We start from the raw sequence: 16593 nt of genomic DNA on the forward strand, positions 1-16593 counted from the left end.
ACCCCAGTGTTTCCTTTGTCTCTTGCCAGATCCTTATGTTGTGTCCTTGTGTGGATGTTCCTGCCAGCCTTCTGTATCGCCTCGTGAGTTGTTGTTTGCTTCCCCGTGACTTTACTCCCTTGCTGTTCCCTGTCCTGCTTTCTTGTTTTTGTGTTGCCAGATCTCCGGACGTGTTTTGGACCGTTTTATGTTGGACTTCTCATTTTGTTTTGTTGGTGGTTCCGGGACGTTTTCAACGCCAGTAGCTCCCGACGTTTTTCTTTGAACTGTTTAACAATAAACTGCTGTGCACCAGCTTCTGCCTGCCGCCTCCTTGTTGCATTTGGGTCCTGTCCTCTCCGTCCCGTAACAGAGGTGTGGCTGAATTAAAGGAGTGCGTCTAAAACATAGGGGCATGGCTAAAGCATTGGAACATGGCTAAAGTATAGGGATGTGGCTAAATATCTGAGCGTAGCTAAAGCATAGGGGTGTGGCTAAATATTGGCGTGTAGCTAAAATATGGGGGCATGGCTAAAGCATTGGAACATGGCTAAAGAATAGGGGTGTGGCTAAATATCGCAGCTAAAGCATAGGGGTGTGGCTAAATATAGGAGTGTAGATAAAATATAGGGGCATGGCCAAAGTGTAAGGGTGTGGCTGAGTTATAGGGGCGTGGCTGAACTAAAGGAGTTGTTGACCTGTTGAAAACAACAACCTAACCTTACGTTACTCACTGATTTATCAACACAAGAGTTTTTATTTCTTTGATATCACGGAGGTTTCTGCAGCGTAGAAATGGCCACTGATGTTTTGCAGGCTCTTCCTCCTTTCCGGGTCATACAACTTATATTTTTAATTTGTATTAAGAAATAAAGGAATATTTTATTCAGCTGATAGTTCTGCATAATATAAAGCATAACATGCTCCAAGAACTAATGGAAAAAGTTTAGAAATGGTTAATATATTTTCCCATATAACTCAAATCTCTTCAGCCTCCACTGAAAAATGTCAATGTCAGTTTCTATTAGTGTTGGGGTTTGATAGAATTCTCCCGAGTTCTCCTGAACAAGACACTACCACTGCCAACATTTTATTACTCTTGATGATCCACGAACAGTAACACATTGTCTGAAACAACCGCATCAACACTTCTGAGCTAATTCAGTCAGCTCCACTCATTACAGCGGCCTTTAGACTCCTGCAAAATGAATTACAACCTTGACTGCCACCAAATCAGGCACAAGCCTCTCTTACAGTTTCACATTGTGTCAGGCCAGCATTCACCACCAAACAGCCGTAGAACTGAGTCTTTAATGGCAGCTGGTGGCTGAGAAAACGGCGTTAGTGGCGGGTGAACAGATGACATCTTACACACCAGGTTAGTAAAGGTGGAGCGTCTGCCAAGATATGACGCTATACTTCTAAAAGACTAAACCAAACACAGAAAAGCAGTCAGGAAGCTTGAAACCAGTTGAGGGGGAGTATTTCCTTGCGACTGTCACACTAGTTGCTTGCTAGTTGGGGAATTAATAGAATTGCTGGGGGTTTGTAAATTATAGAGTGTGGTCTAGACCTACTCTATCTGTAAAATTTCTCGAGAACTTTTGTTGTGTTTGATACTACAAATAAAATTGAATTGAATAGGTAAATGGACAGAGGGGGCTTTGAGTGAGATGCTTCCACCTCTGAATAGCTGAATAAATGCAGTGTGAAAGGGGCAAAGATGTAGGAGGTTTTCAGGGCTGAAGCTGGCACTTTAATCAAGAAGGATGTTTTTGATGGAAAGTGTTACAATGTGTGAGAGATTATTTGCTCCAAGTGACATTGTTAGTGTGACATTGAACACTTATAACACATAACACATATATATTTATATATATATATATATATACATATAACATTACAGTAGGCTATATGGCAATGTTGTTTTCAATAAAAAAAACATTTGCACAAAGTAGGCCAATTCATTTTTCATGTTAAGACCATTAAAATGAGAGAAATAACTGACCAAAAAGAAAACAAGGGACATTTAGAATAAGATATAAATGTTTTAATTGCAATTACTGGCGAGTTAACTATGAAATCAATGTGATTAATCACGATATCTTGACAAATCGCTATATTTTAATCGTTTGACGGATCCACATCAGCCTCAGGCAACAGCCAGTGTGGGAGAGATGGCCAGCACACTGGGGGCACTATTTCTTTCTCATTAAGTTAAGCTCATCTGCAAATGACTCAACATAATGTAAAATATTTTGTCTATTAAGCCTGCTCTAACCTTTTCTAAAATCCCAACACTCTTACTTAAGCTTCTGTTTAGTTTGGCCTCGTTAATGGGCCTAGAAATCTACAAACTATGGCAACTGTTTTCTTCATTTTAGGGTAAATAAATATAATAATAAAACTCCTTGTGCATGCCTCCCACACCGTCAGATGAAACATTGTGATGGATGTGTATGGGTACATGAGGTTGTTTTTAATTTGACTTAATTGCAAAGATTAATTTACAGTGCATATGACCATTAGTTGTATCAATAATGAGAATGCATTATGTAGTAATGTAAATGTAGTGGTTTGAATAATATAAGTAACATATATAATAATATATGTGGATGGACTATTTCATGGTTACATTAAACACAGCCTTGCTGGTTGCTGTTACTAGACTTTAGAAATTATGAGATTATGTACAAGGTTTTATTAACTGATGCAAATGATGGCCAATAATACTAAAAAGCATTTTGTATTGGCCCCTCACCGCATCCACAGCTATCCATTCTAGCATCCCCCCCCCAACGCCCCTGGAGGAGATCAACACAACTCCTATGTGTATATCAATATGATGCTGCGGAATTTAGCATAGTGACAAGCAGTTATCCTCACTGTAATTTACATTGAAAAGACACACCAAAGAATGGTATTGATCTTTTTATATAACTTTTAGCAAGAAAGTTATTAATATAAAGGACAGACAATATTTTTTTAATAGAAAAGGATAAGGAGAGAGTTAACTGTGTGATGTTTCAGTGGACTGGTAGGGCCTGAAATACAAATGCTTCTGAGTTGTGTCCTCCCTAATGGCCTCTGCAGACAGCAGGGGCCAAACATCTAATTTGCATAATTCATTTCCCTTACCAGAGCCTGACAAATGCCTCCAAACTCATCGCCTCTCTGTGAAATCTCAATTTTTCTCCAAGTCTCCTGCAGAGTGCCGATTCGGCAAATTAAACCTGAGGAGCAGTTTTGTTTTTCCTTTTGTAAAGGGGGAGAGGGGACGACAACCAAACCAGGCTCAAAAGAAGATGTTGAAAAAATGGAAAGGGGAAACTCCCCCCCCCAAATAAGTGTTGAACAGAATGATTCCCTCTTCAGCAGGCACAGCCACAAAAAGCTCAAGAGAGGACCAGGCTGTCTTTTTCCTGTCCTGTTGTTCAAAGCAAAGCTGCATGATGAAAGTGCATGAAATGCTCCCAGATGCCAAAGGGCTGTTCCACAGGGTTTGTCTTCCCTCTAGTGGTGAACAAAAGCTCTTACACCACAAAAGGGACAAACAACTGATCATTTATCATTTTCATACAGGTTATAAAGTGCTAAGTAAATACAAATTAAACCAATAATTCACATTGATTCAAGTCTGGACACTCAGTCTATTCATTCTCCATTCCTTCTGTATTCCACTCTGTCCAGTTCTGTTTTATATGACTTTTCATGACTTTTATATGACTTTGCTCCATGGCAAAGCTCAGGGAGCCATGTTAGAGCTCTTATTAGAAGATAGTTTAAACTACGAGTCAGTTAAGTCTGCTATTCTGCAAACCTATGAACCAGTCCCTGGGGCATAATGGCAGAAATGTAGGAGTCATAGAATCAGACTTATACTGAGTTTGCCAGAGAGAAGTGTTGCTTCACATATGGACTGCTGCCTGTTCTGCAGATAACATTCATTCTGAAAGAATTACTTCTGGTTGAGGTTTTTAAAATGTATTTACCCGAGGCTGCAGCAACACTAGTTGATGAGTATGTGTTTATTGACCCGTTCTCCTGACAAACCTCGTTGATCCACTGTGCTGCCTCCCTCTGCACACAAAATGCCGGGTGCGGAAATAGAGGAGAGGAAATGTTTCTACCGTCATCTTGGTGGTCATGCCATTGCTGCCTGTCCGGCGTTAACATGTAAAGAAAGAGACGGATGCCTCCTTTAAACCATTTGTCTTTGACACAGGCATTTCACACACCGGCCTGCCGGTAGATCAGAGTTCTGTCCGGGTACTGAGGGACACTGCATGCAACCAGCTCGTGGGTCCGGTTTGGTGCTCCGCAGGATTGAGATGGGCTACATTCCCCGTTTGTCTGAATCAGTTACAGGGTTCTTTCCTGTCGCTGTGTGTGCTGCTCTGTCAGTTCAGGATGTTGTACTCCTACTGGGGAATGACAGTGCAGGAGGTAAGGTGACACCCACGTGCGGTGCATCCCCCACAGACTGTCTGGCCCCGCCGGTGTTCCTGGGTTTTTACTCACACGTACACATGCACATTTGCTTCAGAAAGATGGTGACAAGGCAGTTGTTTTATTATCTGACAGCATAATTATTTTGGTGTTTTCAGGTGGGACTGAGCGTATCGAGGAGTGTCAATGAAGTCTGCCTCCAGCTAATATAGCCTGACTGATAGCAGCTGAGGGCAGCTACCAGACCAGCATTGTTTGCACAGGAACTAGGCCAGGGAGAAGTTACGAATAGAGAAATTTTGTATAAAAGCAAAGAATATGGGGGCTTTGGGACAGTAGATATGGAAATAAGATTATACATTGCCTTTGTGAAAAATGTATCAGCAGCACTCTCAAGAAATGCTCTCTGGGTCGGTGACCCTTCAAGTAGAGGAAAAGGACCAGGATATATCAATATTTACGGTGATTTTATATATGAATATGAAAAACTTAAAATCAACAGGAATGACCTACCATCTACACCTATCATATGACGAAGGAACCCTGTTCCTGAAGAACCTCTCAGTGAGCAGACAGGACTTGAGATGGCTGATGTCTGGAAACAGACTTCCTGTCAGAGCTGTTGTGTCTTGGAGTTGCTTTGTAACACAACAACTAAAACATGTCCAATGATGTATTGCAATGATGATGAGACACAACAGCATCTCCTGATAGGCTGTTGTAGAGCAACATAAGTCTGGGACCAACTAAAAGTGTATAATGTAAAGTTCAATATTTCGTATTGTATGAGCTGAGAAGAAGATCATCTCTGGACAAAAAGCTCCTCCCTTGGGGCTTTCTTAACTTGGGATGTTTTGCACTTTATACTCTATGCACTTTACCATATGCACTTTACTCTCATGATTGTAAATTGTTTACTTTTTCCGCTCTCTAATGTACACCAAATGTCTATAACTTGTAATTAAAGAAAAAAAAAGAACTGGGCCAGGGATGACACTCAGAAGCTGATACCTTACCAGGTTTGACAGTAGTGACATTAGTTGCAGGGGGAGTATTTTGTTTTGTATTTTAACAAGTATTTAAATTAGAGAGGATTTTGTTTATCATTTTGTTCTTATACTTAGGGCTGGGCAATATAGAGAAAATCAAATATCGCGATATTCTTGACCAAATACCTTAAATGGTGATATTGGGATGATACTGTATGGTTGACTATTGGTGCTTTAACAAAATTATTTACACAATGTGATTTTTGATAATTATTTCCGAGAAAGGATTTAATGACTTACTGGGTAAAGGTAAATAACAGAACAGCTACAACAGTCTGTAAAAGTACATCAATTTACTGAAATGACATGTAAAGACAACACTTACAAAATTACAATATTACAATATATCCAATTTCCAAGACCATATCTAGTCTCATATTGCAATATTGATACAACATTGATACATTGCCCAGCCCTACTTATACTTGTAGAAGTAGTTGTCTTTTGAGATGTCTTTTTGCTATATTCTGTTTTTGATTTCCACAGCACCCATCGGCCCATTTTTCCATTCATAAATCCGTTGATCAGTTTTAACTAATTTTAAAATGTATCTTTATACAAACCTAAAACATCTTGTTTATACATACCCCATACCCCAAGACACTACAGGGTGTAACATCTACGTATACACTATCTCTTACAACCATGGCTTCTTTTGGGGGGGATGTCAAGCTTGGAAGGTGTGTGTGTGTACCTCTATTAGAGAGCTTCTCCAGCAGCATCCTGAAGCGTTGCACTACCGAAGGGGAGACATCGTAGGTGTAAACCTCCTTCACTGGAACAGGGTAACAACCCCCAAACATACCATCTGAAACACACAGAAAACTTGGTTTAGAGAATCTTACTCGCTGTTATATCTTGCATTTTCACAAAGGCTAAATATTAGCAAACTTAAATAATGCTTTTGTTTGCTTCCCAAATGACTCAATCAACATGTATTTATATCATTTATTTATATAGCACTTTACAGCAACCAGCAAGTATCCAAAGGGCTTCATATAAAAAACAAAGAATAACACAATGTATCATACAATAAAAAGAACGAAACGTAGAGAACAGTAAAATCAGAAAAGGCTTCATAGAAACAGGAGGGGGAAATTGTCCCACCACTAAACCTACCTTAGAAAGTAGAGGTAGGTGAGGTGCAGTTCCCCTTAAGTAGGGGAACTGCAGCTGGAACAGAACCTAAACTAGGTACAGAAGGTACAAACAAATTCAAACTTGCACTGGCGTCTTGCCTGACAGATGCTACTTGGTCGATTAAATAACAGAGAAGCTTGTCACAGGTAATGACTGAAACCTCTGTTGGAGCAAAGGTGCATGAATTAAAACAGAAAAGAGATAAACATATTTCAAACTAAGTGCTGTAGTACAACTAGCAGGAGATCAGTTATAATTGAGGAAAGTTCAGAGACACTACCTTATTTAATCATTAAATTAAATGTATCTCTTTTCTGTTTTGTGGTTGTAGACGGTCCCTAAGCTCTCTAACTGCCTCTCGACACAGGCACTACACAGAGCTGAATTAACACAACCTTCTTGCATTTCTGTCACATCTCCAGCAGTCAGATTCACTGTGTTCACTCTGAAGGAATCTGTGCACATGGGGGGGCACTTTTAATGTCATGTTGAACAAGTGTATAACCTGCCCTGTTTAAGCCTGTTGGGTGCTCACTCTGTCATCAGTTGTAATACATCCATCCATCCATCCATCCATCTTCATCCGCTTTATCCGGTATCGGGTTGCGGGGTCAGCAGCTCCAGTAGGGGACCCCAAACTTCCCTTTCCCGAGCCACATCAACCAGCTCCGACTGGGGAATCCCGAGGCGTTCCCAGGCCAGGTCGGAGATATAATCTCTCCACCTTGTCCTGGGTCTTCCCCGGGGCCTCCTCCCAGCTGGACGTGCCTGGAACACCTCCCTAGGGAGACGCCCAGGAGGCATCCTTACCAGATGCCCGAACCACCTCAACTGGCTCCTTTCGACGTGAAGGAGCAGCGGCTCTACTCCGAGCTCCTCTCGGATGACTGAGCTTCTCACCCTATCTCTAAGGGAGACGCCAGCCCCCCTCCTGAGGAAACCCATTTCGGCCGCTTGTACCCTGGATCTCGTTCTTTCGGTCATGACCCAGCCTTCATGACCATAGGTGAGGGTAGGAACAAAAATTGCCCGGTAGATCGAGAGCTTTGCCTTCTGGCTCAGCTCTCTTTTCGTCACAACGGTGCGATAAACGGAATGTAATATCACACCGGCTGCTCCGATTCTCCGACCAATCTCACGGTCCATGGTCCCCTCACTCGCGAACAAGACCCCAAGGTACTTAAACTCCTTCACTTGGGGTAAGGACTCACTCCCTACCCAAAGAAAGCACTCCATCGGTTTCCTGCTGAGAACCATGGCCTCAGATTTAGAGGTGCTGATCCTCATCCCAGCCGCTTCACACTCGGCTGCGAACCGATCCAGTGAGTGCTGAAGGTCACAGACCGATGATGCCATCAGGACCACATCATCTGCAAAAAGCAGCGATGAGATCCCGAGCCCACCGAACTGCAACCCCTCCCCGCCCCGACTACGCCTCGATATCCTGTCCAGAAATATTACAAACAGGGTTGGTGACAAAGCGCAGCCCTAGCGGAGGCCAACCCTCCCCTGGAACGAGTCCGACTTACTGCCGAGAACCAGGACACAGCTCTCGCTTTGGTCATACAGAGATTGGATGGCCCTGAGAAGGGACCCCCTCACCCCATATTCCCGCAGCACCTCCCACAATTTCCCCCGGGGGACCCGGTCATACGCCTTCTCCAGATCCACAAAACACATGTAGACTGGTTGGGCATACTCCCAGGCCCCCTCCAAGATCCTTGCGAGAGTAAAGATCTGATCCGTTGTTCCACGACCAGGACGGAATCCGCATTGTTCCTCTTTAACCCGAGGTTCGAGTTGTGAGTTGTAATACATTGTAGCCTAAACTTTAAAATGAATTTGGTGTAAGTGAGTGACAGATAATGGCTGAAATAGCCTATGTTTTTATGCATGTTGCTTTGTTTATCTTTAAGGATGGAGAGGCATCAGCCACTCAGAGAGAGATGTGTTGGTCTAGCCCCGCCTCTACCTGTATTTGACTGACAGATCATGACGCACCTGCATGATAGCTGAGAGAGAGGGCATGTGCTTGGAAGACAACAACTGGAGCCAAACCAAATATTATTAGCAGCAAAAGGTTGACAGTTAAAAAGAGAGGTAGTAAAACGCAATCAAACTTTTAAAAGCAGAAGGAAACTTAAGAGGAAGCAACCGGAATTGTGGGAGGTCCAGTTTTCCTCTGTCATTTGTCTTGATAGGCTAGCTGCATGATGCTAACGTTGCTAGTAGTGTTGTCTCTATGTTTCCATTCATTTATACAGGACTCATTGAAGAGATTCATGACACTCCTTGTTTAGAGTTCAGTTCATTTAGTTAGTTATAGTTATATATTATAGTTAGTTATAGCTCACATGAATGCTTAGATGTTTTTACCAATAATTCTGTAAATGTATGTAGTCATATTTATTTGTGTGTCCTCTTTGTTCTGTTTCTTTCATGGAGATATTTTGTCGAGCCATCTGGTGGTTATACGGTGCGTCACTGGCTGTGTGCTCACGTTTTTACAGTGATCAGGTGGGAAAGGGGATGTTTCTAGATAGTTCCACCCTGAGTATCTGCCGATACACATGTGTTGCTACCTAGGATTTTGATATGAAGTAGCCATTGAAATAAAAGGCTTTTTGCATTTTCTTTGCAAGAAGAGTGCCCTGGAACTTTTTTCTCTTTTTACATTTTAATTCTCCAAAATCTCCAGACAAGGCATCGTTTCTAAATACTGTTGTCACAAGTGTAGTTTTCATCCAGGAGAAGCTATGTGAAAAGCGTTTTAATGTCTTCCGTTACCAAGGTAAAAGCAATCATCTGGGTATTGAGATATTTAGTTGTCTAGTTGTCACACTCTCTCTTTGTTGTCGGGAAAAGGTAAAAAGAGAGAGAAAGAGAATGTCCTCAGCTGAACAACACCAACATTACTCAGTGTTTTTTCTGCCAGCTCAGGCAATCAGAGCTGCTGTGTGTCCTGATAGAGTCTGAGCTGCCAATCACCAACACAGCATACTGACATTGTGTGTGAGGGGCAGTTTGACAGCAGCTATTGAAGCAGGTCGGACACCAGTGGATGAGAACAATGGCTGGGGGGGCAGCCACCGTAGCTTTTACACTGTGAGATCCAGCTGTCAGCGCAACCTCACCTCAGCTGACTCACTCAAGGGGAGCTTTTAATGCTCTTTGAAACTAGGCTGAGAGCGGAACTGGACTACCAGGGACTGACAGAATCATTTAACCACTAGTTCATAATGATTTGCATTTAATGACACATTTGGGTGACACCCACTACGCCAGAAAAAGCAAGTTAGACAAGTATTGACCTCATGACACCTTTTTCGCCTTGATCCAGTTCTGTTGTATCTTCCAACTTGTGGTAGCTCATAGTCTGGCTATCACCAGACCAAGCCAAGCTCAATAGATCTGAGACAGAGCATTGGTCTGGGGAGTCTGCTCTGTATTTTCTACTGCACAAACGGGGGGGGGCATATGGCCATAGTTCAAATGACTCTTGTGCACTTGGGTAGTCAGGATTAATTTAAAAGACGAAATTACAGAATTGGAGCAGGTCAGCAGTGAAGGGAAATGATCTCTCAGAGTCCTCCATCACTATTGAATAACCATCCAACTGATCCATCCGCCTTCACGCCAACTTTTTAACTCTTGCCTTACTCAACAGTAACCGGGAATAGAATAAAGTTTTTTTTTCAACTTTGTAATTTGAAATGTTGTCATTTACCCTTTATGTCAATGGACATCAGCTCTTTTTTGCATCAGTTGTGAGCAGTTTGGCCAACAATTGTAAGACTTTAAATAAATAGAATTACAACTATTCCTTATTTCACAAGAAAAGGCAACAACTAATACCAATTCTTCAACAGAATTATGTTTGTCACCTTTCATAGCCTGTTAATCATCTTGTAACCCATTCGATTTTCCTCGCAAGTCCACCAACATGTGAACTATGAATGGAGCAGAGTTCGCTTCCCGGTGAAAACTGGGCTAAATACTTTCACCGGGACAGTTGATTTAATCCAAACAACAACCATTTTATTACACAAACTGGCAACTAAACATGAACCAAACAGCAGAGAAGGTGTTTTAATCCTGCAGGACACAGACTAGCCCACATCAGACATCCTGCAGTACACAGACTAGCCCACATCAGACAGCTTGCAGGACATAGACTAGCCCACATCAGACAGCATACAGGACATAGACTAGCCCACATAAGACATCCTGCAGGACATAGACTAGCCCAAATCAGACATCCTGCAGGACATATGCTAGCCCAAATCAGACATCCTGCAGGACATAGAATAGCCCATATTAGGCAGAACTTACACATGGAATATGTCCTCTGTGAATTCATTACAGCATTGTTGCGTCAGGACTACGGTCAAATCATTTGCAGCAAAAGGTGCGACCAGCAGTGAAAGAAAATAAAAGAATGAAGACTTCCAGCCAAGCATTGTCTGAATTATGACGGATATAATGAAAAGTGTCCAGCAAGGCGCCAACTCTTAGACAGTGGATGGAGTCCACAGCAGTGAGAGGATCAAAGAAAACTAAAAAATTATATCACTCACAGATCAGTTCTCTTCTTATTTAAATGCATTTAGTGCCGCCATGGCCCATTACTGACTACTACCGCTGGTTGGTCACTGCCAGTTTGGGAAACCAGTGGTTTAACATTTGAACAGCAAAAAGAGCGGCTTACAGTTGGAGCATGAAAAAGGTTGGTACCCAGTATCTAGGGGTGTGAAGGCCCTCCTGCTAAAGCAATTACATTTTATTCATAATATTAAATTACAACCGGAGTTATCTCATGACACTTTACAGATAAAGTAGGTTTAGACCCCACTCTATAATTTACAAAGACCCAAGAATTTCCTATGAGCAAACATTATCAGGCACGGACACTTTTGAGGTTTTACACCTTCAGAAGTGTCTGCTGTGGTTGGTATTTTTTTCTGTGCTGCCTTGCATTAGCAGGGGCGGTGCCAAATCAGTGCAACTGGGAGCACCTGGCCAGTCTCCCAGGATTCCTTAAGATCTGGCAGTCAACCTGCTTAGGGTCTCTCTCTAAATATCTGGAACCACGCTTCTGTTTAGCTGCTTGGCTGTTAATTGACAATTGTGTATCTCTTGTGTTTATCATGGCTCGTGAGCCATGTCACGACAAACCCACAAGAGAATCTTTAATCTGGTTAAATATACATGAACACTTAGATAAACTGTGTGTGTTTGTGTGATTTGGACATCTTACCGTTGACGCAGATCTCATATGGTGAACACAGCCCGTTCTCAAACAGGCAACCTGTTAAGAGAAGCACAAAAACCACAAAAGTGGTTAGCGGTTTGACACAGACCTTTCCAGCATAACAACGGTTTGTTACTGGACCACTGTCTCTACAAAACACCTTGCTGTTTCTCGAGAGTCATGTGAAATAATTAAGATCTCAAGTGTTGTTTGAGCTTCTTCTTCATGTGCTTTTTCTGTCCCTTTTCTTTATTACACAAACACACACACACACTTTCATACACCCTAATCTAAACACAGATTATTTGTATATGCCTTGAAGTAACAGCTGGTTTTGCGGGTCAGTGCTCAGATTCACTTCTTTACTGTTCACTTCATAAATATAGTGTTAATATATTAAATCATTTATTATCTGTATTTTAAGAACTCAGCCGAGTCTAGAGTGGTTTATTAGCCAATTTTATGAAGTTATGAATGTACATATTTATAACTTTAATATACAATATGTAATATTTTTGAGTTCAAATGTCTAAAAAGGACTTTACCAATGTCATGTGTTTTGTTGAGCTGTGAATATACACATTACCAAATGTTTCCAACAATTTTCAAACCCAGAAATATCTACTATTCTTGTACTGACGGGACATTTGGTTTAATCTGGTTCCTCTCACTTCTGGTTTCTCTACTTTCTGGTTTCTCTACTTTCTGGTTCCTCTCACTTCAGGTTTCTCTAAATTCTGGTTCCCCTAACTTCTGGTTCCTCTAACTTCTGGTTCCTCTTACTTCTGGTTCCTCTAACTTCTGGTTCCTCTAACTTCTGGTTCCTCTTACTTCTGGTTCCTCTAACTTCTGGTTCCTCTAACTTCTGGTTCCTCTAACTTCAGGTTTCTCTGACTTCCATCAAAACACAGGAACACAGATGACAAGTTTGAGTGTAATTCAGTTTAGTTAAATTTTATTTATATAGCACGTTATAAAATAATCATAGTTGACCAAAGTGCTTAACAAGCTCAAAAAACCCAAAATAAAATATTATACATAAACAAAGAATACAAAATAACCAACAGTAGAAAACAGGTTGAAGGGTCAAAGCTCAACTCGAATTGAAAGCCCAAAAAAATATGGTGGTCCCGTTTTGTGGTCCCAGGTAAAAGTGGAGCTGCTGCATTCTGGACTAACTGTTACCGATGAAGGGATGACTGATCCAATCCAACATATTAAAAGTTACATTAGTCTAATCAAGAGGTAATACATGCATGTATGACTCTTTTAAAGTCTTTGCATAGCAGATAGGGCATAAACTTAGCAAAAAGTCTCAGCTGGGAGAAACTGGCTTTAATGACAGAACTAATCTGTCACCAGATTCTTGTAAATCATACAATGTCACAGAAAGAATAATAATCAGTACCCGTAATTCCAAACTGGATTGGGGGGTGCATGAAGCTGGCTTCTCCAGTGCTGCTCTGGGCTGGATGGGGTACTGTTTTGTCCTTTTGCAGGAGTTTGAGGCATATAAACGCCCTTTATCATGACTATATCAATTTATTGATAATACATTTCCCCTCTTAGGAAAATCTGGAAATCATGAAAATTAAAAACATAACCTTATCACTTTGCATCATGGAGACAGAACCGCTGCAATAGAACATGAGAAACAGATGACAGTTGGGACAAGCAGATGCAAGCCAGTTGTGTTAAACTGCTTCCTGCATCTGCTCCACAATAAAAGCCCTCCATGGGGAAAACTGAAGATCGTTGCAACAGATTGCTGTACAAGTTGCTGAGGTTAGTCTGAGTTTAACTGAGCTACATATTAATATCTAAATGTCCTCCTGCTACGTCTCTAAAAACCTATCTCACCACTCCTACTACAGCTAACCTACTTCTACTACTAAACTTGTCCATAAAAGTTTCATAAGTAGAGCTGGGAAGCGATTAAAATTTTAAGTCGTGATTAATTGCATAATTTCCCCGATTAATCGCGATTAATCGCAAAATGAAATATTGAATTCAAAAGTAGTGTATATAGTGCAATTTTTTTAAATGTTATCATGTTGACATGATCAGAAGGCAGAAGGCTCGCAGCATCAATCAGATTCCGTGTCTATTCGTACTTTCTGTGTTAACTGCGGGGACTTTATTTGACACATTCCACTGCTGTGCAAGTTCAATAAAGTGTCCAGCCCATGTCTCAGCATAATGCCTCTCCTCAGTGTCCCCATTGAGTCCAGTAGTCCCCAGTGAGTCCAGTAGTCCCTAGGGTGCATGTTGTAGCGTGGTCGCTTTTGCAGTCCTCTCCTTTTTATACAACTCGTGTATTCTCCCTGTGATGGTGCGTCTTGAGGGAATCTCATACCTGCCGCCGTCGTCGTTGCGATTCTCAGACTGATGTCCTCCACCAGACCGATGTCCTCCACAACCCTAGGACCTGCAGTCTGTAGCTATCCACGTCGCTATGGCATTTGTTAGCTTCTCCTTTCGTTGCATGATTTGCTGGTATCAACTGTCAAGGTGATATTTCAGACTGGAAGTACTTCGGTGATAAGAAATTCCACGTTGCAGTATTTACTAAGCCTCTGAGCAACAAACTTTTCCAATAATAAAGAAATAACAAAAACTGCATTAACGCGGGATTACAAAAATTGTCGGCGTTAATTAATTAATTAGTTAAAGCGATAATAACGCGTTAACTTGCCCAGCCCTAGTCATAAGACACCAGAGAAACTTATCATCTATGGTGCAGCTACAGTAAAGCAAAGATAAACAAGATAAAGGTGGCATGTAATGATGCCTTTAGAGTTTTGCAATCAAGATGGACCATTGCTAGCCATTTGTGTGTAACGTGTAATGGTCCCACCTTCCAGATTCATTTGCCGATTAACCCAGTCAAATAATACAATTTGAAATGCTTTAACTAATCCTGCACTTAGTGATATCAGATGTTCATCAAAACTTTGGAATCACCGGAAAACGCACCTGTACTTGTTTTAATCATTGGATATTGCTACAGTATTTGTAGGTTTATATGTACAGTATGTGTGTCCTTTTATGATATTTTTGGGAATCAGTTTGTTGATATGTATTTATGTTTGTGTTTGGTTTGTACCCCTCTTGTAAAGTGTTGTGTGTACTTTTTATCTGGACCTTGGGTCTGTAAATAAAATAAAGTTAAAGTTATTGTGTACAGTCCTAAATGAATGTCTTACATTAAAAGAAAATGTAAATCTGGTATTTATGGTGCTGTAATGTAACAAATTGTCACTACTGTACTTCAGTGGAATTTTCATGTATCTGTACTTTACTTTGTTATTTATATTTCCAGAAACGTTTTCTTACATTTCCTCTAAGCATCTTAGTTACTCGTTACTACAAAATAAAATTGAATAAATTTGTTACAGTGGATAAAAAGCAGGTTTGGTCATTACTCCTAAATTATTGCTCCTACGTTGCCAAGTTACTGCACCCCCCATTCCAGTTGTTGACCTGATGCCTGTTTGTTGCCAAATGGAAGTAAAAAAAAACAAACACCAGAACTAAAGAAGAAGAGGAGGAAGCATAACGACTAATAGCGTCATGGAAGCAGCTGGTGCAGGCTCTGTTGCCATGGTAACAGACGATGACCTCCCCAATGACGACAGTGGTGATGAAGATAACGTTACACACCTCTGGATCAAACATTTTTTTTGTTTTTTTTCACTAATACTTAAGTACATTTAATATCAGAAAATGACTTTGATACTTAGGTGTAGTAAATAAATTCGAAAAAGTGACTTTAAGTTCTACCAAAGACGTTTTCTGGTAATATACTTGTACTTTTACTCACGTATTGCTTTCAATCACTTTTTTCCAGACTGGTCATTTTCATCACTGTGTGGTGCTTCAGGACCTTGGATACCAATAATAGTTATTATAATACATTTTATTTATAATGCACTTTTTATCAATAAATCTCAAAGTGCTACAGGTAAAAAAGAGAAAAATAAAACAAAAAATAAAATAAAACTATTCTTAGAAGAGAGGATAAAAAACATCTAAAGGGGACCAAAAGCTTTGCTAAAATTAAACACTTTAAGGCCTTTTTTAAAACACTCAGTGGATTGAGGTGCCCTCAAGGTGTCAGGGAGGGGGGGCATTCCACAGACGTGGGGCAGCAGCAATAAATGCCCCATCTCCCATTGTCCTGAGTCTGGTTCTGGGAATGTGGAGAAGGTTTGAGTGAGTGTAGCAAAGGGAGTGGGTTGTGTTCTGTGGTTTGATAAGTTCTTTTAGGTAAGGGGGGGCATGTCCATGGATGCATTAATGAGTGAAGAGGGAAACCTTGAACTCAATCCTTGTGGAGATGGGGAGCCAGTGCAGTGAGTGGAGAATGGGGGTAATGTGCTCATGTTTCCGCACTCTCATCCGGATCCTAGCTGCAGATAAGTCTCTGCAGACTCTTTCTAGGGATCCCGATGAGAAGTGCGTTGCAATAGTTCAGTCTGGAGGAGACACAGGCATGAACCAGCTTTTCGGCTTCCTTTCGGATTCTCTATAACTTCGATTTATGTCTGTGGTTGCTGAATCATTTGCAAATAAGGATAAAGACGGATACACATAGTGGGATAGGCCCTCTGCTGTAGAGAGGCGAACTCTGCCCAAGATTGACAAATCCCTTTGAAGCAGCCAGTTACAAAAAGTTGTAGTCTTTTTTAGAGTTTGTCTAGCAATATGATTTCTAGTTATAAA

The 16593-nt window shown here is 41.1% G+C and overlaps 1 protein-coding gene and 1 long non-coding RNA gene across 2 annotated transcripts in view; one reads left to right on the plus strand and one right to left on the minus strand.

Annotated features, from left to right (window-relative positions):
* LOC117954174 overlaps positions 1-2462 on the plus strand; it is a 23500-nt gene extending 21038 nt beyond the window's left edge. The window contains exon 3 of the long non-coding RNA XR_004658768.1: positions 2452-2462. This is a non-coding gene — a long non-coding RNA (uncharacterized LOC117954174). The remainder of the gene's footprint in view (positions 1-2451) is intronic.
* LOC117954173 (receptor-type tyrosine-protein phosphatase N2-like) overlaps positions 1-16593 on the minus strand; it is a 186361-nt gene that overhangs the window by 162669 nt on the left and 7099 nt on the right. The window contains exons 2-3 of the mRNA XM_034887740.1: positions 11875-11925; positions 6172-6285 (exon numbers count right to left, since the gene is read on the minus strand). Coding sequence (XP_034743631.1) covers positions 6172-6285; positions 11875-11925 — 165 coding nt within the window. The remainder of the gene's footprint in view (positions 1-6171; positions 6286-11874; positions 11926-16593) is intronic.

This window comes from Etheostoma cragini, chromosome 12 (assembly GCF_013103735.1).
Source record: "Etheostoma cragini isolate CJK2018 chromosome 12, CSU_Ecrag_1.0, whole genome shotgun sequence".
NCBI lineage: Eukaryota > Metazoa > Chordata > Actinopteri > Perciformes > Percidae > Etheostoma > Etheostoma cragini.